This window comes from Parasteatoda tepidariorum, chromosome 8 (assembly GCF_982258835.1).
Source record: "Parasteatoda tepidariorum strain Cologne lab strain chromosome 8, Ptep-v5.0, whole genome shotgun sequence".
Lineage (NCBI taxonomy): Eukaryota > Metazoa > Arthropoda > Arachnida > Araneae > Theridiidae > Parasteatoda > Parasteatoda tepidariorum.
The window spans coordinates 13,938,429-13,964,341 of NC_141762.1; the positions used below are offsets into that span (position 1 = coordinate 13,938,429).

Consider the following 25,913-nt stretch of genomic DNA (forward strand, 5'->3'; position numbering starts at 1 on the left):
TTCGACAAGACTACATTCAGAAATTGTTTCATTCAATGCCACGACGTGTGCAGAATCTAATGGCTCAGAGTGTCTAGCTCATAAAATACTGATTTCCAAATTTATTTTTTTTTGTTTTTGTAAATTTGATCGTTTTTTTTTACCACGATCAGTAATATAAGTGATAAATTTCATAAATTTCTCACATTTACTCCATATATATATATATATATATATATATATATATATATATATATATATATATATATATATATATATATATATATATATATATATATATATATATATATATATATATATATATATATATATATATATATATATATATATATATATATATATATATATATATATATATAATATATATATATATATATATATATATATATATATATAATATATATATATATATATATATAATATATATATATATATATAATATATATATATATATATATATATATATATATATATATATATATATATATATATATATATATATATATATATAATATATATATATATATAATATATATATATATATATATATATATAATATATATATATATATATATATATATATATATATATATATATATATATATATATATATATATATATATTATATATATATACATATATATATATATATATATATATATATATATATATATATATATATATATATATATATATATATATATATATATATATATATATATATATATATATATATTTCTAATGTATATATATATTTCTATGTATATATAATTTCTATGTATATATATATATATTTCTTAATTCTCCACTTCATTAAAAATAAAGCCTATACCGTAGAGCATGGCATAAAAAACATTTATTCGGTTAATATTATTTTTCAGTTTTGCATTTTTTACAGAATAAGTGGTAATAAGAACTAAAATTTTGAAAACCACAATTTCCAATAAGCTGTTACTATATGAGCTGAAAAATTACAAAATAAATGTTTCAAATACCGTATTTTTTTGAGTTTTATTAACCAGAATTAGGTTTTTATGGTAGAAATAGCCTTACCATACAGTACTGTAATTTTGTCCATTTTTCTCTCCGTTTATTAAAGGAAATAAATTCTTTAAATATTTTATTTGTATATCAATTACGAATTTCTCAAAAACAGAAACGCGACTATTTTACAAACTGACTTAGGAATAGGAAGATATTTTTATGAGGATAAATAACATATTTATTTCAAACAAAAAATATCAGAATTAATTTCTTCATCAAATAAAATAATACAACAAATAAGGAAACATATCAAGTGTAATCATATGCTAAACGGATAAGAGATGCCATTAACCGTGGAATAAATTCGACTTGTCACTGCTAATTTTACTTAATTGGGCAATTCTGCGAAACTGACAATCACTAAGCCATATAATAAGCATTTTGTAACTTAATACACAAAATATACATCTTTTGAAGAATTTTTCCCTACAGTTAAATACCTTTTTTTTTAATTTTAATTGAATCCAGCCGTTTAATTAAATTTCCAAAATACTTTTTTAATGCTTAAAAAAAGTATAGTCAGAAACTTAGTAACTTACTGGCTTCAATCCTACTTAAAAACTATAAAGATTAAATGATAAATTTTTCTTGAACTAAAATGAATATTAAATAAAGTTGCATTAGATCACACAGAATAAACTTTTTAAATTTGAGGACTCTGGTTGAATTTGACAAGTAAAAGAAGTCAATAAATTTTGCCAAATTGAAAGAAGTATTCTGAACAAAACATATTTTAACTGAGCTTAGTCCAGAACTTTAAATTTTTTTCAGATTTGAGTTAAACACTTTTCATGCTGTGACATGTTAATAATTAAGGGGTTTGAAACAATAAAATCACCAGGGAATTTCTTGCATTCCTTAGAAAAATGATTTGTAAAGCATTTAAAGGCAAAACTGGAAATGATAGCAAAACAAAATGTATTTGGGTATCAGAACCATATTATAAAAATATTATATAATATTTTTCATTTAAGTAGTTTTTTTAAAGAAAATTCCGTCAAAAGAAATTAAAACCATGGACATTAGTTAAAACTAATGTGTAAAAGAAATTCAACGAATTCCGCAAAAAGGAGATCTATAATATGTGAGATCTTTTCCTTTTTTAGATGGAAATCTAAGGAAGATTGAATTCAAAGATAAAATTTAAAGATAAAATTTATTTTGAATAAAATATATTATTGAATTAAAAAAATTTTGAGATTAGAAATTAACATAACACTTTCGATGCAATGAGTATAGTATGCATCTATAATTGGTCACTTGCAAGCGATGTCATGGTGTTTAACCTGATTGGGTGCTGAGTCATGGTATTCTTTTATGCCACGATATTGCAGCCAATCAGGTTCGGAGCTAATGCGAGGCGTGCTTCTGGGTACCCGAATGAACCTGATCCAAAAATTGATTCAGCGTAATAATAAACCAAGCCTAATAGCTACAACGCTAACTCGCCATCTTGTTTTGAAGAATATGGCGTGTTAGCGTTGTTTATACGCAACCAGCTGATTTTAAGTCTTTTTTTTCTCGATGTGCAGGTACCCATTTAACAGCTTTGGGGCAATACAATCATAAGCCCCATTTTCACATTGCCTAGAAGTGCCTATTTTTAAAGCATTTTTGGTGAAAAGAACGAAATTTCTATGTCAATAATAATAAAAGGAAATGTTAGTGTGTATGTTTGTCCGTGTGTTTCTCCTTTAATCCAAGAACCATTTATGTTAAGATCTTGACACTTGTTACGCTGTTACTAGACGAAATTTTAGCCCCCAATTCTTTTAAAATAAAAATTAATAACCGCTCGGAAGGGAGAAGAACTTCAGGATTGATTTAGTATTATGCATTGTTACAAATAAAACTGCAGAAGATTCTATTTCATCAATCTTTTAAAATATACCATTAGTGATGTTTTGCCAACTTATAGCTCAGTTTAATCAAACACGAATCAGGAGTTTGTGTGTGTATTACACATTCTTTAATATTTATACAAGTACTACTATATGGCTTAAGTAAAATAAACGTGAAATGAAACGAATCAATAGTTTGGAAACTATCTGAAGCATCAATATTTTTTTAAACTTATATTTACAGTATTGAAATTTGTTTAATGAAATATGAATAATTGAAAACTAATGGTGATATGTTAATTACTAAAAAATAATTTCCTCCTGAAAATTGTCTGATTGTGGCAAATATAGGTTTCCAAATAAAGTTCTGAATCATATATACAAATTTCCTTACTTCCATGTTTAACGAAGTGAATTTTTGTTTTATTCTTTTTATTTTTGCTTTTTAAAGCAGTTTGGAACCTAATATAGTCTATCCTTTAAAGGAAAAATGAAAATTTAATGCTTCATCTTTTTACTTTTTAAAATTTTTCTTCTTTAAGAGAAGGGAAAAAAAGTTTTTTTTCAAGCCAAAAACAAATGTTTTATTTGTGGAAAATAAAAGTAATAAAAAGTTTTTATTTATTTATTATTTTTTTTTACTGTTAAGCGGCGAATAGAATGTATGTGTCATGTATCTCCGGAACTGAGTAAAGATTTTAAATAAAGACTTGATGTTCAACATGAGGTAATTTTTTTACTCGACTTTTTTTCTTTTTTAAACGTAAATTTTTTTTGTAAACATAAAAATGCAACAGTTCTCTGAAAATGGAAAAAATATTTAATGAAGAAAAGGAATAATCTCAAAAGTCGAAAATTGATGATTAATGCATTTGAAATCCAGGTAAGCTCCCTTGCGTATATTTTCAAAGATTATTTTAAGACTTAACATTAAGCCTGTGTAATATTTTTTAAACATAAATAATGGCTTATATAAAAACAAAAAAAAATCCCAAGTAACTGTAAAAGTAGCATTCTCTAATCCAAAAAAGTGCATTGAATACTCTTCATGTACTGAATGATGGCTTTCCATATCCATAAAGGCAATAAGCAAGCAAAAAATATGAAAATTGCGTTTTTGTAATTTGAAAGAAAGTTTTTTTCGCCTTTTTAAAACTAATGCTGTTAAGGAAAGTAAAAGTTCTTTTTTTTTAAATTTATGCACATCTAGAGACTAATTTTTGTTTTTGATGATCTTCTAAATCTGTGGATTAAACGCAGCCACTTTTTATATTAACATTTTTACTCAAATTTTTTTGTTTATATATTTATGTGTTATAAATATATATTATACATAGCTTTATAACAAAACATTGCTTTTTATTTACTGAGGAGATGATGATAAGTTCTTTTTAGATGAATAATTATTTTTGGACCATGCATTGCTTTTTCATGATAGTTATTTTACTTCCTCTAACATTGGCTTTTTGTTTTTATTTTCGAAGGTATTATATGAGTGATTACCCTGATAAAATATTTAAGGTATTTAAGAGATTTATATCAGGTGCTAAGGTTAATTAGAGGTTTATTCAAAGTTGATTTTAAAACAATCTTAAGAGATCAGCCTCCCAAGGTGTATAATTAAGGAGCATGAAGTTGTTTTATTCACAATTTAGGTTGTTTTGAAGTTGATGGAAATCTACTTTAGAGCAATCAGCTTAGGGAGAATGTTTTTGAGGTGTACGGATTATTTTGTCTTCTCTTCAAGCAAATATGTATATTTGAGGTGTAGTATCGGTATCACACCTCATACCATTAGCACTTCATAACCTTAGGGTACAGGTAATTTTTACCATGAAATCCATTTTTACAGGAACATGTTATGGAGCAAAAAATCTGATATACCGAAATTTTTCCACAAGTAATTATGAGGCGCATCCAGAAAGTAAGTTTCCATAATTTATAAAAAAAAAAAACGAACTCGCGCTTTCAGGAACATATTTATTGGCAACAAGTACAACAATGTTTCAGCTATTTTTCAACATAGCCACCACCAGAATTGAGACACTTGTATCGTGGGATCAACTTTTGTATCCCTCTGTCATAGAACTCTGCCGCTTGTGAATGGAACCAGTGTATGACAGACGTCCACCGTTACTGCGAAACATCGCGGAAATTGTGACTTGCCATGCAAAACAAGAGTCGTGGAATGTTTACTGCAGGTGTTGCGCTCCTCCATGACAGTGCTTGTCCTCATACGGCATGACGCACAGCAGCTGCTTTGACGGAATTTGGCTGGGAGTTGTTTGATCATCCACCCTACATCCCTGATATTGCTCCCAGTGAATTTTACGTTTTCTTGCACCTTAAGAAATTTCTGTCCACCGGTGAGCGTTTTGGCAACGACGAAGAACTGAAGACGTCTGTCACACGTTGGTTTCATTCAAAGGCGGCAGAGTTCTACGACAGAGGGATACAAAAGTTGATTCCACGATACGACAAGTGTCTCAATTCTGGTGGTGGCTATGTCGAAAAATAGCTGAAACATTGTTGAATGTGTTGCCAAGAAATGTGTTCCTGAAAGTGCGAGTTCGTTTTTTTTTATGAATTAGGGAAACTTACTTTCCGGATGCGCCTCGCACTCTAAAATCCTTGAACCACTCTAATAAATATTAAACAAATATATATAACTAAAATATTATTTACTACTTGTGGGCTAAGTCTTCTGTTCGCTGACTCTCACCAACCCCAATGGTTGATTCGCAATAATTGTTGTTTCTTAGCATAAGACATTTAAAATTATTCACCTAAAAATAAATGCGCTAAAAAGAACACTTGTCTTGCCACTTCCCATGTCCTAATATTTACCTTATGATACTATTAAAATTAATGAACATAAATCATTTTCTTAAATATTTATTTTTTGAAATAACATTTAAAATTAAAAGTGTATTGCTTACTAAACAAACAGATGTGTATTTTAATTACAATTTTTGCATTCATCACTTTGTACTTGAAGTTGAAAGTTAAGTTCCGAATCATTTAACGAATGTCCTTAACCGTCCTTTAACGAATGTCCTTATTTAATAATAATAATATAAACAATCCTCTTAAACTCTTAATTTAGAAAAAGAGCCAAATCAAGAACGTAATATTAACAGTACGTTTAAATTAGGGATGCAAAATATTCATAGGAAAACAATATCTTTATACTTAGGGGCCGTTCAAAAAATACGTACACAAAAATGGAGAAATTTTAACCCCCTCTCCCCCTTCGTACATTACCGTACATAAGGTCTTACTCCCCCCCTTTAGAGTACGTACATTTTATTAGTCCACCCCTCTTTTTCATAAAAATTCAAATAATCATGTTTTAAATAAAATTAAATATTTATTTAAAATAATTTATTCACTTAAATTATTTAAACAATAACACCCAACTTTATCTTTGGTGTATGCTTATAATGTACGTACTTTGTATAATACCTCCTGCCCTCCCCATCGTACAAAACCGTACAAAATAGCAAATCCCCTCCCCCCTTTCGGGATGTACGTACTTTTTGAACGGCCCCTTATATCAATGTTTGGCTTATGACAACCAAACCAATATGAAAATTAATATGGGATGACTAGATCCTTCCATGTGACTTTCTGGCCAATAAAAATGCACCCACCACAATGCAACACCGTCATTAGATTTTTACTTATAGTAACATTTATAAGAGTGGTGATAATTATTAACCACATAATAATTTAAATATGTAATATATACAATTAAATAAATATTTCTGTGAAAATTGTGTAATATCTTACAGAAAAAAAGGATAAAATGGATACGATAAAATGCATTTTACGGATGATGCACCTAGTGTGTCGTAATTTGATCCGGAATGTTTTACATTATAGGCATTGTGTACTATACCAAATGATAAGCTGAGAATCCATGATATAGGATTACTTTATGGTACATATAGCATTAGGTACATATATCATGGTGAGAGATTATTTTATAGTGCATAATGCTATTAGCTTGATTTTCTGATTGAATACCTTTAGAATGGTTAAATATTTGTGAATTAAATAAAAAACTCGTTCTTCAGTAGGAAATCAATATTCTATTTGTTCAAATAATAATAATAATAAAAATTCTGATTGGTATATCCTGACATCTGTGTTTCTTTCAAAATAAGGAAAAATAAACCAGTTTCGGAGTGTCTTTGTGCAATGGATATGAAATATGCAGCAGCGTGTAAGACACAAGAAAGAAATACGATGCGAGTCGATGAGGCATTGCATAAATTTTGTTGCAACGTGGCATATATATTTTGAAACAAAACTCCGAATGCACCGAATCGAGAAAGTTGAGTATGTTGACAGAGGGGACATATGGGGATGCAAAGTTCGAAAGAAGAAAATAAAAATGCATTCACCGAAATCAAATGTCAACAGTCAGTTGGATTCAAATGCATATAGACGAAGATTTATAAAAAAAAATTTGATTCTTCCGGTGCATGGAAATGTGAATCTTGAGTGTATGAATAAATTGAACACTTTAGAAATTCTTTTTAAATATCTCATTTTTCACAATAGAGATTTATCAAACTCTGTTAGATTCCTTAAACTAGAAGTTTTTTGTGTTTTTAAATTGCTTTCCTACTATCTCAATTTTTGAACATCGCAAGTTTTTTAACTGAAATTTCAGAAATTTTCTCTCTTAGATTTTTTCTTCTCTTCAGAATTTCTCTTTTTTTTTCTTTCTCCTTAAACCAGTGTTTCCCAAAGTGTGGTACGCGTACCCCCAGGGATACGGGAACAGTTTAGCGGGGATACGCGTTCTTATGCGAAATATCTTGCAACGAGCGAAAATTTCAGAAAATTTCATTTCAAAACAAAGCTAGCCATGAAAATTTACGATTACGTATTTTTCTATTGGCTACTTTTTGCAGAGTTAACAGTTAATAATTAGTGGTGTCAACAGCCAGTTGTGATTTTTAACTTTTGTGCAATTTTTTCATAGTAAGAAATACATTTATTTTTTTATTAGTGGTACACAGCGTTCCAAAAATTTTAGAAAGGATACGCAAAAGTCATAAGTTTGGGAAACACTGCCTTAAACCAATAACTGAAAAAAACTGACTTCTTTGTCAGTTTCCAGAAGCCAGTACACTGTAAAAAATATAACGGTCAACCGGATCAAACCGAATAAAATTACGGTATTCAGGTGAATCATCCGTAAAATTCGTTTTGCTGTAAAATATTATACCGTATTTTTTACAGTAATATTTATTCAAGGGTGGCTCAGTGATTATACAGTTCTTGTAAAAATTACGGTATATCTGATATTTATGCTCCTTCATATATTCGGTAAAAATAGATTTTGTGGTAAAAAGTACCGGCAGCTTGAGTTCCGGTACTTTTTATTATAGTTTGATATGGAATTTTAGCAAAGTGTGGATTTAATAATTAAAAATATCTTTCTTACTGTCTTAAATTTGGGAAGTATTACAAATGTCAGAAGTTTTTAAAGTTCTGTGTAAGTTCTTAATTTAGTTATTGCCAATAGTTATTAGAGAAATTATTTTAAATTCCATTCAATCTATTAGTAACTGACAAAATAGACTTTTTCGTCATTTTCCAGAAACCAATGTTTAGTAGAAAATCCCCAAGCAAATTACGGTATAAAGTACCGGTAAATTCCTTTTACGGTAAAATACACTATACCGTAAAATATTATATCATACTTTTACCTAATATTTATTCGATTTGAGTGATTCAGTGATTTTACGGCAGCTATGATAGTCAAATTTACGGTATATCATTGGTATATCGACTTTATTGTTCCCGTAAAAATAAATTTTACGGTTAAAAGTTCCAACTACCTGAGTATATTACTTTTTACCGTAATTTGATTCAGAATTTCTTACATGGTCCATTTTTATACCTAAAAGTCTCTTTCTTATTGTCTCAATTAGGGAAATATAAATGTATTTCAATTTTTTAATCCTTTTTAACTTTTGAAACTAGTTATTGTCAATAATACTTGGTAAAAATATTGTTAATTCCATTAAGTTCTTGAAATTCCTTTATAATTAAAATCTGCGGCCTTATTTTACCTATTTTGGACGTATGAATATGTGTAAGCACTTAAAATATTTTGAAATACTTTAGTCTATATTTTATTATTTTTCTTTAAACAAACAGTGGTAAACAATATTTAGAGTTTAACTTTTAAAAACTATATAAAATTTTTTAAACTTTAGAATTTTTAAGACTCAAAACTTTTTTCTTATTTTCTTAATTTTGAGTGCATTCAGTATATTTCAGAACTTTTTTAAAATATTAATTCTTAAACGAGCAACTGTAAAAGATTTTTTGGAGATTAGAGAAGAATCCGTTTAAATAATCCGTAATAAAATCCAGTTACAATCTACACAGTTGGAGTTCCCCATATATATATATATATATATATATATATATATATATATATATATATATATATATATATATATATATATATATATATATATATATATATATATATATATATATATATATATATATATATATATATATATATATATATATATATATATATATATATATATATATATATATATATATATATATATATATATATATATATATATATATATATGTATATATCATTAAAGTGCTGTTTTAAAAAGGTTAAACAAAATTTCGATATTTTAAAATTGAATTCCCTTAAAAAGTGTAATAGGCTACCCTGAAATCATTGAATCTATGAATAATTATTTACTGTATGTATGTTTACCGTGCAATAAAAATGCATTTCCTATTAATAAGCATAATTAAAACCATGACCGTAGTACTTTTTCACAGTGTTTGAACTTTTTTCCCTCCAGAATTAGCTTTTTCTTTCTAATCAAAGGCGCGTTCGGATAAAAGAAAGAAACGCTCAAAAGAAAGAAATTTGAGTGCATAAAAAATAATAAATTTCAATATTTTTTTCAATTATTTGAGGAAAAACAGGAAAGTGAGGACTTCATTAGCATTAAAATGTGAAAAATAATTTGCGATGACTTATAAGCTCATTATAAAGCCAATCTCTTTTGGTACTCGCGTACAATGCATCAAGCCACTAGTGACAGTTTTATTAGTTTTTTTGTAATCCACGCTTACAAGTTTTATTCATTATTTATCACAATTTTTATCAATTATTATTATGTTTTCTCAAAATATATTTTAAAATCACGGATTTTTGTTATTATAATTAAAACTTAGTGGCTTTATATATTATAACATTCAAATATATAAAGTCATAATTGGAAAATCGCACATTTCATTTGTATCTGCTAAAATTGCTTCTACATTTGTGTTAACTAGCTAATTGTCCAGTATGTAAAGGATATGTATGAGATTGGATTCTCAAAAGCACATTATTTCAGACAGTCTAAAAATTACTAAGACGTCAACACACATCCATCTTGTTTCAGTCAACACACACCAATCACACATCATTTTGCTGTTGTCAACACACACCAATCATGTGACATAATGAATCAAAGCTAAATAGCCATAGAAGAACGCCTTTAATGATAAAAAGAGAAGAATATATTGATGACAATGGCAAGAAAACCCGATCGACGTTGTGGTATCAAACTTAGTTTAAAGCTTGGGATTCCCTAGCGCGAACAACATAGGAAACTAAATAAGATCCAAAGTAATGGGCACTGCAAAGCTGTGGCAAACCAATAATGCGTCGAGTATAAAACACGTACTGGTAGGTCCTCAACAACTGCACTCACCACATAACGGCCAGAAGATTTGTGATCAGGAGTGAATTAGTTTGGATCCAGCAATTTCATCGTAAAAAGAATTATAGTGTTCAGGTAAATGTTTGCCTAAGTTGCTAACAATCAAACAGAAAGAACATCTCTACTCATACTATTGTACAGGATATATTTGAATTCTCGTAGATTGATCGTAACATTCTGAAAACAGTTATTACTCGCCATTTTGGTTCATAGAAACGACTCAAAAAATCAATTTCCTTTGTGGGGTAGAACCAGAAACCGATTTCACTTATTTATATGCCCCTATTCTTCAATGCTGAGGCATCGACCAAATGGTCATAAAAAAAATTAAGTATAGGTACTAGGGTAAAGCCTGGGCTCTAACATCACAAGTATTAAAATGCAGTGCACAAAAAAAAAATGGACCTACTTGAATAACTTGTGATCTATCCAATGATTGGATCTTCTCGCTCTAGGACTCAATCTTAATGGCTCGAGGGGGGGACTTAATAGGTGGAGACGGTATTTTAAGTTTAGAAACAGACACAAAAACGTACTTTCTCTGAGAAAACATACCATTTTTTTAAACGGATTCGTATTTATGACCTCTAAAATATAGGGGGTAGCCGCAATCTGGGAGATATGGCCCCAATAGTTTGGTTAGAATAGAGCTCAAAAGTTTGGACTCCGTAATGCTAATTTTACTTCATGGGTTTTTCGCTATATTTCGAGAACTTTTGAAGCGTATTGAAAAAATTTTACGCACAGTTATAAACTTTTTTAGCCAAAGATAATTCCATGCGAAAAAAAAATTTTGGTAAATATTTATTAGCTTTTATTACTTTATTAAAAAATGGTCGAAAATTTTTTTAGTTATAGGGTATACAATTTTTACGTCGTTTTAAAGAATGTAATTTTACATGGCGAAATACAAACTTTGCGAAAACGGTCGAATAGTTCCTGAGAATTTTAAAAATCTCAACTACTCAAAATTTGATTTCTCAGTAACTATTTTACCGATTTTGCTCAATTTTTGAATTTTGCCAAGATATAAAATTAAATTCTTTAAAATGATGTAAAAAATTTTATACATTTTAATTCAAAATTTTTTCTACCAGTATTAAATAAAATAATAAATATTTACTAAACGTTATTTTTTGCAAGGAATTATATTTGGATAATCAAATTTTATAATTAAGAGTAAAAAATTTTCAATTCGCTTAAAAAACTATCAAGATATAGCGAAATACGCAAAAAGTAAAATTAACTTTAAGGTTACAAATTTTGGAACACTCTCCTGACCTAACCATATTTCCCGGTTAGCTGCCACCCCCTATATTTTGAGAGTCAGAAATCTGAAAAATATCGGAAGGAGCTTTTGGGGGTTCCTTGCATATATTCTAAATAGTGTATTTTTCAAGTCATTTTCTTAATAAGCTTTGAGAATAATACTACAGAATTTCAATTCTTCAGAAAAATTATTGAAATTAATTTCAGTAAAAAAGTTTATTGATGAAATAGGAATTTGAGCTTATAACTTAAATTATGGGAAATCAAGGTAAATCGGATCCACGATTTGGAACATATTGGAATCAAAAATAAGTTATCATATCAGCACTAAATTTAACCTTCTTTTTTTTAATTTGTTGTAACTCTAATTCATGTAGGAGATAAAAAAAATTAGTTTTAATTTTGCAGTCATGTATTAGAAATATTAAATTGTTTTCGTGAAAAAACACTTGGAGAATTATACCAGAAGGTTCAATGAATAAGAAAGTCGCGTGTAAGAAACTAAAGCAATCAATCAATTCGCTTTATTTCTTTAAACAAAAACATAAAATGAAGTATTCAGTTATCAATGAATGTTCGTCAGGTCTAAATGTTTCCTTTTAAATAAATCTGTTCAATATTTAAACAACGCATTTAAAAAATAAAAGAACCGTAGCAGATCATAAAAACTACAAGGAAATGCACGCAATTAAATTATTAATAAAGTAAACCAACTGATACTTTGTCAAAAACATTCATTCATTACGCACGCGAGGCAAGAGCTGTTGTTTACATCATAGTTGCTGCGTTAAATATCTTTAAAGATTTCTATTACACAAGAAACTGCACTATATTTTTTATTGTTCAAACTGCTAACAGAAAATTTGTTTTATGTTTTTTTTTAGATCATTCGAGGTAAAGGTTTAAAAGGGCTTTAAATTTTTTATAGCTATTTAAATGATAACTATGGAAACACTAAACAATACCTTTCAAAGTTTGGCAATAATACAATTGAGTTTTTTTCCTTTTTTTTACCTTTGCATCGTTCAGAAAACAATGAACACATTATAAATAAATAGTTTGGAATTTTCACCTGCTTCGATATTATAATTTTATTACGGTTTTGTAAAATCTTTCTCAGCAATTTTGATATTATTAGTTACGAATTAGAGTAATTGTGGTAAATAAAGTATTGTGATGAAATGATGTTTGGAATGTTATGCATGAACAGTTTTCAATGGGTGAGAAAACATTAGAAAAATTTAGTTATTTCCTATAATAAATACACTGATTAAAAAAATTAAAAGGAGGAATGTTTTTTTAAGAACAAAATAAGTAACGCCTGTAAGTAAATAAGTTACCAAATGATAGCTATAAGGTCTTCTCGGATTCCTCTGCCACGCAGTAGCCGGTGGCATCATAATGCAATGACGCTGTGAACTCGTTTGTGTAAAATACCTTATTTGCTCTCATAAGCTGGTAGAGAAGCGTTTTGAAACGTAGCTTAGACCAATCATTACTTTTCAAATTTCTTGCTTATCCATCTTTAGCATGGTCACTCGTTATCGAATATACGATGTCACAAGATGGCGGATAGTTGGGAAACTCGAGACGGGCTGATCACTGACTACCTGTTGTAGGAATCTCGGGGGTTTCGATAAATGTGATGTTCAATCAGGGGAATCAATTCACAAACAGGAACAGTGGTCCGCCTATCTGGTAAAGTGGACAACGAAGGATGAAGTCCGTTATTTGAGACATCTAGCCAAAAGGGATAGGTCCACGAAACGACACAACTGTTTCTCAACCAGTATAACCGAGAATACCTGCCTTGGAGAGACAATGATTGGAGGTGCTTTTTTTCAGTGATGAATCATAATCCAGTTTTGACAGTGACTCGTAACGTGTTCGTATATGGCGAGAACTCCAGAGTCGATATTGCCCCTATAACATTGTCGAAGAAGACCACCAATGGTCGAGATAAGAAGGTCTGACGGCCTTGGCAGGGATGATGACTGACGGACTTTATGTATCAAATGGAGATACTTTGACCGATCAGCGTTATAGGGATGAGATCCTTGCACACTATGTGAGACTTTTTCGGGAGGGATATAAAGCAAATTTCAATTTTATGGATGATAATGCTAATTTATAAATGGCTAAGTTGGTCGACGAACACCTCCAATCGGATGATATTCAATGATTAGAATTGCCTGTGATGTCCCCCAACCTCAATCTTTTCGAACGCGTGTGGGACGCTCTTAGACTCTCAATTGCAGCTCGAAGACTAGCTCCAACGAACATCGGTGCCTTGGTGTAAGAGTTATTGCCAAAGGGATTGATAAGGAACCTGGTAAACTGTAGGAAACGCCGATGGAAGAGTTGTGTAGCTGTTAGTTGTGATGATATGCCCTCTTAGACATGTTAATTTATTTTAAACATAAAATAATAGAGGTTGAAAGACAACACTATTTTAATTTGAAACTTTAATAATTTTTTTTAATTCAACACTCTAATCAACCAGGTCAGGAACAATGAAGTATCCCAGTTTTATTATTTTAGGAGGGTTAATTTCGTTTTTGAAATCAATCTCACAAATAAAAATTACCTTACTCTCAGACTTGATTTTAGAAATTATGTTTAAAATGACTTTAAAACGTACCGTCAAAAAAGTTATTATTGCGTATTGTTAAAAATTTCTTAACGTTATAATCATACCTTAATTTCATCACCTAACTAGATTTATCCACATTAAAAGGTTTGAAAGGAAGCATTTTATTCATCAATTCCGAAGTTTTACAAAAGCTCCAGTTATGCCAATGGAAGCTATTATAAGTTTCCTGAAACTATGAAAATAACAGCAAATGAGGTACAGATTGTTTTTCAAGCTAAATATACCCATATACCTTATTTTATTTGTTCAATACAAAAATCAGCAATTTTTTTATGTGCTGCACAAAATTGACTATGCAAGGAGTAAAGTTAGCTCATTTCGTTTCATTTTATTACTGACAATGAACAATCGAGCCAATTCTGAGTTTACGGCTTACAATATTTAACTCCGCAGCCTTGTAATTTTGAGCCCAATCGAGAAGACAAGGGAACTGTTGGATCAAGCATTGGGGCAAACTAGACTTTGTGGACGACTTTTTGATGGAACAGATCCGCATTCGCATTACATGGTGAGGAAAATCATGAGAAACCCCCATAGTTAGAACGGTGACAAAAAGATATTAACACGTAATCCTTCCGAAAATGAGGATATTTTATGTCAGCACTGTGCTCGGTGTCCGTCGGGAGCAGAATTTACTTCGTCTAGCCAATAATGGGACTCGAACTGGGGCACTCCATTGGAAGCGAAAACTACATCCCCTGAGCCACCGCGACTCCAAGTAAAAGTTGACGATAATGTTAAGCAATATTAAAATACTTAAGAACAATATTTCACTTACCAACACATAAACAGCGAATGGCATAACGACAGCGGCCACTAGAAGATCTGCAAAAGCTAGGCTAACAATAAAGTAGTTCGTTACTGTTTGAAGAGATTTCTCTTTATAAACACTCAATATAACGAGTATATTTCCAACTACAGCTACCATAGGCAATGGGATGAGCAGAAGCGCCCAGAAGACTTTCTCAGATGTAAATTCTGCAGTTGTCGATACTTCGATACAAGTTTCATTACTGGAATTGCTACAGGAGGCGTTAATAAAATTCAGCTTCTGAGAAATATTCAGAAGGCTGTTTACGAATCCTATGTTACTTGGATCAAAGAGCACCATCTTGAATAATATGTATGGATGACTATGTAAAATATGAAATTTTAGAAAATCATTCCGTTTGAGTTAACATCTTGAAGGATTCTATGGAAGTGGCAATAACATCTTTTTCTAGCATTCAAGTCGAAACGTCTTCATTTACCGAGTTTCATCTGTCTCTGACAATGAAACTGGTTTCTGATTTCTGAAAAAAAATATTTAAATTAAGTACTAGTTGTATTAATAGAAATGTAATGAATAACTAGTGTTTCAATAAATAATTGTACAGTGCGAAAAGAAAGCGGGCCAAGTTGAATAACTTTTGATCTAATGATCAGATCTTCATGTCGTAAGACTCAATCTTAATGGCTCAAGAGGGTGATCTCAAATATGCTCATTAATAACTTATTGCGAAATCAGACACAAAAACGCACTTTCTCTGAATAACCATACCTTTCTTTCGACGGATTCAGATTTCTGACCATCAAACTATAGGGGGTAACCACAAATTGGAAAGTATGGTCCTAGTTAGGCCCTAGTTTGGTCTGGAGAACGATGATTCAATCTCGAGAATTTTATAACGAATCGAAAAACTTTTGCATGCAGTTATAAAATTTGTTTAGCCAAAGATAATTTAGTAAAAAGAAATAACTTTTAGCAATTATTTGTTACATTTTATTATTTTATTTAAGAATGGTAAAAAAGTTGAGTTGGAAGGAATACAAATTTTTAAATCATTATTAAAGATATAATTTTAAAGGGCATAGTACAAAAATTGAGAAAAAGTGATCGAATAGTTTCTGAGAAATCGAATTTTAAATATATCACGTTTTAGAAATAAAATTTCTCAGGAACAAGTCAACCGAATTTGTTCAAATTTCGTATTTTGCCATGAAAAATGATGTTCTTTATAAATATGTAAAAATTTGTATATCTTACAATTCACAATTTTTTCCACCGTTACTAAATAAGAAAATAAAAAAATAACTTTTTACAAAAATTAAATATTCTTTTTTTTATCTCTAAATACTTCGAATTAAATTTTGAATTATCTCTGAAACAACGATTTTTTTTAATTGTGTGCAAAAACGAATTTTGAACAGAAAATTTTTTCTAGATACAGAAAATTACGTAAAAAGCAAGATCAACATTAAGGGGTCCAAACTGTGCTGACCAAAAAATTGGGATCATACTTTCTAGTTTGCGGCTAACCCCTACATTTCAGGGATCAGAAATCCGATTTGTCGAAAAAAAGGTATGTTTATTCAGAGAAAGTACGTTTTTGATTCCAATTTCATAACTTAAAATATCGCCTGCACTTATTAAATAGCATATTTGAGGCCACCCTCCCTAACACTTAAGATTGAGTCCCAGAGCATGAAAATCCAACCATAAGATCAAAAGCTATTCCGGGTGGTCCATTTTTTGGAGCATCGTACATGGCACAAAATAAATGAACGAGAATACTCTGAATAAATTTTTAATCGTCATTTTTTGCGTATTAGAACTACATCTTAATAACTCCAAAACCTAACCTTAAATATGCTAATTGATTTGTGCAGATGATATTTTAATTTACGAAATCAGGCACATAAACGTACTTTTTCTGAATTAATAAAACATTTTTTTTGACGGATCTGTATTCCTGACCCTAATATTATAAGGAGTAAACTGACCCTAATATTATAAGGAGTAAACGAATAAAATCTGGCTCCAATAGTTTTGACAAATGAGCGATTGAAAGTTCGGACCCCTTAAAGTAAATTTTACGTGTTGTGTAATACGCTATATCTCGAGAATTTTCAAAGTCAATTGAAAAAAGTTTGCACGAAGTTTATAAATCGTTTCTCCAAAGAAAACTAAAAGCAAAAACTATTTTATTTCTTTTATAATTACTTATTATTATTTCATTTAATAAAAGAAAAAAAAATATTAGTACGAGTAGAAGTTTTTTGCATTATTTTAAATTCTTATATTTTAAATGACGAGGCACTAAATTTGCATCGAATCGAATCGGTCGAATAGTTCTCGAGAAATCAAATTTTAAGCATACGACTTTTTTGAGAAGTCGAAATATGCAAAAGTAAAATTAATTTGATGAGGATTTAACTTTCGACCTATCTCCTGACTATGAATGCCGTATTTTGCAGATTCAAATTACCACCCATAAATTGAGGCCTCCAAAATTCAGCAAGTACTGCTCTCTGAAATTTTAATACAAATTTTGAGCAAATACTGCTCTCTGTCTGATTACGCTATTTAAAATATCGTATGCAGTAGTTACTTAGAACATTCAAGGTTCAGAATTCAAAAGATTCAGATTGAATTTTCTATGTGAAATCCAATCATGAGATCAAAAGCTATTTAAAGAGTTCCTATTTTATTTATTTATTTTCAATTATTAAAAGCAAGGAATACACATAAATAAAATTAATAGATATAAAAAATATAAGCACATTATAATACTAAAAATATGTTTCTTAAGGGCCTCTTTTTAGACAGGAAAACAATTTTATTTATCTACAGGGAATCATTTGCTCAGAATTTTTTTTTCTTTTTCACATTGGTATTTTAGAGCAATTTCTGTTTAATTACTTTTTTAACGAATTTCAAATTCAGTAACATTGTTCAATAGAGCGTATTTAAATTAATTAATTGAAAACATATTGAAAAATATAAATTAGTTACTAAATAAATAAGGAAATTCCTGACAAATTCCTATGGGGGGGGGGGGGTAAAATCTTTTAATTCCTGAAAGAGGTCCTTTAGACTTTATGGAGCTTTCTGTTTTCGTATCGTTTAAAAGCTTTTAATTTTTATACAAATGTTACTTTTTTGTCTAAGTATAGTTTCTGAGCTCTTTGTCCATATAATGTTTCTACACAGAGAAACTCTAAGTATAGTTACTGAGCTCTTTGTCCATATAATGTTTCTACACAGAGAAACTTTAAGTATAGTTTCTGAGTTCTTTGTCCATATAATGTTTCTACACAGAGAAACTCTAAGTACAGTTTCTGAGCTCTTTGTCCATATAATGTTTCCACACAGAGAAACTCTAAGTATAGTTTCTGAGCTCTTTGTCCATATAATGTTTCTACACAGCGAAACAAAGTACGGCCAAAACTACCAAAATTTAGTAACATTTATCTTGCTTTTGGAACAACGAAAAGCTCTGTAATTTTCACTGAAATTGCCTCGGTAATGATTTTGATGAAATTAAAAATAAAATATGGAATTTTAATGTGTGAGAAAAATTTGTTAATTTTAAGATGATACCTTAGAGCATGGTGTAAAAATCATTCATTTGGTTAAATTTATTTTTCAGTTTTACATTTTTTTTTCTAATTGTGTGACAAAAAAACTATAATTTTGAAAACTAGACTTTCCAGTAAATTGTTACCATATGAAATGAAAAATTACCAAAATAATAGTTTAAATATTTATTTTAGTTTTCATGACCAGAAATATAGGTTTTTCTACGAGCAATTTTAGCATAACTTCCTCCCCCCCCCCCCTGTAACATAAAATAATAATTTTGCACTTTTTATGAGAAAATTTGTGTAAAAAAATAAATAATTCGTTAAATAAAATAATAATTTGTTGATAAGCACGAACAACTAACAACATCATTAATAAACACTAACATGACGATTAATGCTTTATATTTCAATCATATTCAGTGTGATTATGACGAATCCTCATTATATTTGTAGCTGTATTAGCTAAGTAACTGTTCAGTCATGTAACGGAAAACTTTATTTTTGAACCAAACCCTTAATCAATGATGGTACTTATTTCTATAACCAAGGCAATAAAAATAAACTTTTTCCGCATCGACATTAGCAATTTATAAACTAAAAGCAATATCATTTAAGACTGATACTTCGATTATTTAGTGTATAAAAGGTAGTTAATGAATAAGTTAGTACTCTAGTAAGTTAAAAAAACAGACTTTTAATAAATATTGCATCGAGTACTTTTGTGTTTTTCATTTATACGGGAACTTTTGGGACATCAGTTAGATAAATATGACTTTATTTTAAGTTCCTTAAAAGAATTGCTTTGATTGCACTTGACTGTAGGAACAACAACCTTTCGTTAAATATTGACATTGGTTTATCTAAAATGGAGAATAACTTTAAAAGCTTTTTATTACCAAGGGAAGGAAAGTTGCAATTTAAGAGTCTTAAACTTCAAACTAAGTTTTAACTTTTAAGTGTAGTGTTTCTTAATCCTTCATATAAAAGAATAACAGCGATGTTAAAGGATTCAATTTGTACACATTGATTTGACAAAAAAATTAAATCATTTTTGAATTAAAATGCTTTTAAATATTCTAAAAGAATATATAATCAAAGAGCTTTAAGTTATTCGAATCTAGGTAAAAATTAAAATATATGCGGGTCTGGTTTTCGGGTTAATTTAGAAGGAAAGTTTGTTAAATGTCAAGTGTATTTCTTGAGTTAATTAACCGGCGAAGATTAAAAAAATAACTATTTTTATTTTATTTACAAAGCGGTTTCAGATGAAGACTTTAAGTAGAAGCAAATACATGACAAAACGGTCTGATTTAAGTAGAAATGAAAAGAATATAGTTTTGTTAGACTTTTAATCTAATAGTTTAGTTATAAAAAGCATTCAGATGATTCAGCATGATTAGACTCATTTGAGCATTTTGTGAAGCAAATACAAAAATAAACTAATACTGTTTTGTGAGACTTTTTAATCTGAAAGTTTAATTATACACAACATTCTTCTCATTCAAAATAGTCAGACTAATCTTAGCCTTTTTTGTAGCAAATGCATCACGAAATGATCAGATTTAAGTAGAAACGAGGAGAATGCAGTTTGTGAGACTTTTAAGTCTAAAAGTTTAGTTGTATATAGAGATCATTCTGACGATTCAAGACTGTCAGACTCATCTGAAACTTTTTTGAAGCAAATGCATCACAAAATGGCCAGATTTAAGTAGAAACGAGGAGAATGCAGTTTGTGAGACTTTTAAGTCTAAAAGTTTAGTAGTATATAGAAACCATTCTGACGATTCAAGATTGTCAGACTCATCTGAAAGTTTTTTGAAGCGAATGCATCACAAAATGGCCATATTTAAGTAGAAAAGAATACAGTTCTGTGAGACGTTTTAATCTAAAAGTTTAATTATAAAGACCATTTTGTTGATTCAAAAAGATCTGTCTCTTCCAAACATTTTGTGAAGCAAATACATTAAAAAAATGGTCCGATTTATGCAGAAAAGAATACAGTTTTGTGAGACTTTTTAATCTGAAAGTTTTGTTAGCATGAAGAGCATTCTACTGATTCAGATTAGTAAAATTCATCTGAACATTCGGTGAGCACAAAATGCAGCACAAAATGATCAGATTTAAGTATAGAAAAATGCAGTTTTGTGAGACTTTTTTGTCTAAAAGTTTATTTTTAAAGACTAATATGATGATTCAAAATGGTCAGACTCATCTGAATATTTTGTAAAGCAAATGCATCACAAAATGATCAGATTTATGTAGAAACGAAGAAAATACAGTTTCGGAGACTTTTTAATCTAAAAGTTTAGCTATATTAAGATTATTATGATGATTCAAAATAGTCAGAGCCATCTGAACATTTTGTGAAGCAAATGTATCACAAAATGATCCGATGATGGAAAAAAAAATTCAGCCTGGTGAGACATTTCATTCCACAAGTCTAGTTGTGAAACTTCTCTAAATAAGTTAGACAAAAATAATAACTTTTTATCTAAGTGATCAGCCACCTACATTTCAACTAAAATACTTTTTTTTTGTTTAAAATTATACTCTATTAAAACATAACCATGACTTAAATTGGTCTATGCTAAATCAAAATTATATTTAATTTAAATTACCTTTTAAAAATCAGATTTAGTTACTCTATAGCCTTTCTTAGATTTATTCTTGGTAAAAACAAAAATCTTTTCAATGAAAATAAATTGTTATTTTTAAACAATTAAATCGCTATGTAACCCTAGATTATGTTAATATGGATTTAATTATAACTATTCGTTTATTAAAATACCTTTATTCTTTATAAGAACAGTCAACAAATTCTGATTGCCATTTCATATTTCACTTTGTTTATTGAAAACTTTGATTCAGGTAAAATATATCTTTCTAAATATAAATGTTCGTCCCCAATCTGATCTTTCAGCATATGTCATTAAGACTAAAGTGCTTTCTTTTTTGTTCTTTTTCTATCCGTAATGGTCGTTTCGAACTTCACACTAGAAGGACATCAAAGTAAAGTATGATTCCTTATAATTCCTTATTCCAATCTATAGGATGTAATGGGTTGTAAGATTTCGTAATCTAATTGAACGACATTGGTAACAAAAAGAAAGTTTGGAAACAGTAAGACTTGAGGCCAAATGTTTTAGTTTAATTGCATTGATAAATCCTGCCTTAAGTTTATAATGATTGCGTTCTACATGTGTACTTCTTATTAAGTTCATAATAATTCTGTCAAATGCATTAACTTTTCAATAAGTATATAATAATTGTGTCCTACATGTGCAATTCTCATTAAGTTCATAACAATTCTATCTCACTCATTAATTTTTCAATAAGTTCATAATAATTCTGTCATGCACATGAACTTTTCAGTAAGCTTACAATAATTATGTCCAACATGTGTACTTTTTATTAAGCTTATAATAATTGTTTTTTGCATAAATAATCCTCAATACGTTTTTAATTGTGTCCTACATATGTACTTTAATGTGAAAATTACTAATTATTTAAAGTTATTTTTATAAAATTAGGAAATGTTTATAAGTGAAGAATGATCTACAATTAAGCACATCTCTAATTTAATTTCTACATCCTTACATAATTATATACATTAAAACAATATTTAGTTGCATTGTTTTAATTTACTCATTTACGTACGGTTGTGTAGTTGGGCAAGGTTGTTCTATCGGAATATCAAAAAGCAATGTATTTTTGTTTTTATCGAAGCGCCATTATCGAAGCGCCATTGTGCTCTCTGTCATAAATTGTGGAAGTATAGCGTGCCTTCGAACTGCAGCATTGTCTTCGAATAATCCTTAATATCATTCCCAAATAGTGGCCAATTACTCACTTGTGTTGCACTTTGGTTTTTTAATCTTTGTTTAGCAGTTTAAAATAGTTTTATTCCTTTGAAAGATAAAAGGTGAATAATTTATTTAAGTTATACCAAGCATTTTTATTGTTCCAAATAAGAAGATTACGTTATTCACTACATTATTTCTTTCAATGGTTGACTCTCATTTACAATAGCACTTTTCAATATACACTCTATAACAAAAAAATAGACGCACCAAGAAGCAATCATCCGGTTGCTTTGAAATTTCGTATGCATGAATGTTTTGAACAGATATAGCTGGAATGATGGCGATTGGGGACGTATAGTCTTTAGTGACGAATCCTGCTTCCAACAGTGTCCTGACGATCATCGAAGACGTGTTTGGGGACGCACAGGGCAGAGGGGGGATCCTGCCTTCACTATTGCACGCCACACTGGCCCTCAACAAGGCATTATGGTCGGGGGTGCCATTTCCTCTGACAGCCGAACCCCTTTGGTCGTCATTAGAGGTACACTTACTACACAGCCGTAAGTCGACGATATCCTAAGACCTGTTTTGCTACCGTTCCTTTTGCAGCTCCCTGGGCTGGTTTTTCAGCAGGACAATGCCAGACCACATACGACACGTGTTGCTATGAACTGTCTGCAAGCTTGTCAAACTCTTCCTTGGCCTGTCAGATCACCAGATCTCTCTCCCATCGAGCATGTCTGGGATATGATGGGAAGGCGATTGCATCTGGCACGGAATGTTGACGGCCTCGTTCGACAATTGGATCGAATTTGGCAGGAAATACTGCAAGAGACCATCCGGGAGCTTTATCGGTCTATGCGTCACCGTGTGGCAGCTTGTATCCAGCCTAGAGGCGGGTCAACACCTTATTGAACTTGTTACTGTAACTCTGCAATAAATTATTCAAGTGTTCTGAAATTTTAATCATTTACTATTCTGTACATTGTCTACCTATCCACCAATTTTCGTTTCAATCGGACAACTTCTTCTTGGTGCGTCGATTTTTTTGTTATAGAGTGCATTTTTCAATATATTTCAATATATTTTTTTTGATAAAAACTTTTAAATTAATTTACGCCATTAAATAGGGTCATCTGCGTACATTGTGTAAAACAGATGAAGGATTTTGATATCGTATATAAAAACTGAAATGTTATTGAAATTTTTAAATTTTAACAGAGATTTTTTGAATATGTAAATCGAAAAAAAATTCTTGATTGAGGAAATTCATATTTTAGGAAGTTTTCTTTAAACAAAATCAACTAATAACAATTTGCTTTAACAAAATAAAAAAATGAAGAGAAAGACGTTTATTTTATAGAAATACTAACATAAGGTTACACATGCTTCCTGTGTTTGCCTCGAATTATTGTTTTTCGAAATTTGCGAAAAATATTCAATTCATTAAAATGTGTTCACTTTACGTACCTTACAAACAGACATGAGACATGACATAAAATAATCAAAAATTTTAAAATAACTGTTGCTTTAGTTTTCTGTGAGAATGCTAAAAACAAAAGATGTACACTTAATGCTAGCTATAAAATTACTAAAAACCTTGAAAACAGGTGGTTAAAAATTTTTTTAAAGAAAATTCAAATTTAAATTAATGCAACTTCGTCTTTCCGTAAACACATACTTTAAATATTGCTGCCTGACATTATGTTAAAAAGATTCACTTTGTTGTTTTCTCTGCTTTTCTTTCTTTCTTTCATTTTTTTCTTCTTTTGAAAATACAATATTGACACTTCAAAGAAGAAGAACTTTTCAATCAGAACTTTTTTTTAGAAATGAAGCTTCAGTGATTGATGTTTCGTTAAATATATAAAAAATAATGGAATTTGAATCAATAATAATAGAGAAGGTTGTAGTTTCATCGAGTTATTTTATTTCGTCGAATTATTCTATTATGATCGTACATGGCAATACTTTCGTTACTTGTAACGAAAGTTAAAATACGTACTTCTACTTGCACTTCATTACATTTTAAATTTAATACTTGTTTTTCCGTTTCTTTTTTTAAGGTAAAGAACAAGTATTTGTTACAAAAATATCAAAAGAAAACGCTATTCTGAAATATTTTAAAATCCTCCCCCCCCCCAAATTTTTTTCGGAATTTTTGAAATCATTTTTTTAAAATTTAATGTTTACTTTCTTCCCCCCAAAAACTTTAAGGATTGCAATTTCCTGAAAGGGAGAGGATAGCTCTCCTGAACACTCAATCAACAACTTTATTGCAAAAGTCACAAAAAATTCGAAAGAAAAACGAAAATTTCAAAAGATTTGGTAGTTATAAAATTAACATAATAGTTATAAAATAACATATTAATAACTCTTTTTTACATGCAAATATTGAATTTTGATTTCTGGTTTGGTTTTTGGATATTTTCAAAAGTTACTATTTTATTGAATTTTGTAACAAGTTTTATAAATTTAAAGTAAAATTCCTTTCCTTTTTTTATGTTCCTGCATTTTTTTTAAATGAAATTCAAGGTTAATTTGAATTTTTGATTTCTTGAAAATGTACTTCGAAATCTTTACTTTTTAGCTTTGTACTTGTGCTTTTACTTGCACTTTTTACTCGCTACTTTTGCTTGAAGTACTCATTTTTTTTTTAAAGTGATGTTCCGATATATAATTATAATTTTCATTTCAAACCATTTTGTTAAAAAAATTTTTAGGTAACGCGATGCTAAAAGTGATTGGTTTAGGAAGAGGAATGTGCTTATTTATTAAAAGATTCTGACAATAAACCTGAAAAGAAAAGAAATCTTCCTTAAATCATCATATAAATGTTTTGTCTTTATGAAAGAAAGTTTTCTTGTAAAAGGTTTGAAAAAAGTTGTAATTGAGAAAAAAAACTTAATGATGATTAGAGGAAAGGGAATTTAAAAGGATCTTAAAAAAGGTAAGCCATTTATTGAGGATCCTAAACTATATTCTTTTCTTACTATTTTCTTCTTTTTTTCTTTTTTTTCTTTTTGTGGAGTGTATAGCAATAGATATTTGTACACACTGCTCTATTTTGAAGTTTAGATGGTTGTCAGGACATTAACACTAAATCAAATATGCTATATTACGAAAGTTCGGTGCTACTGCTAAGTTCTTGCAAAAGTATTATTACATGTTTTTGTATATA

General features: G+C 29.3%; 1 protein-coding gene across 1 annotated transcript in view; it reads right to left on the reverse strand.

Moving 5' to 3' along the window:
• Positions 1-25,913, reverse strand: part of LOC107456815 (dopamine D2-like receptor) — a 230,934-nt gene that overhangs the window by 106,463 nt on the left and 98,558 nt on the right. Inside the window, exon 2 of the mRNA XM_071180684.1 lies at positions 15,361-15,874. Coding sequence (XP_071036785.1) covers positions 15,361-15,693 — 333 coding nt within the window. The 5' untranslated portion in view covers positions 15,694-15,874. The remainder of the gene's footprint in view (positions 1-15,360; positions 15,875-25,913) is intronic.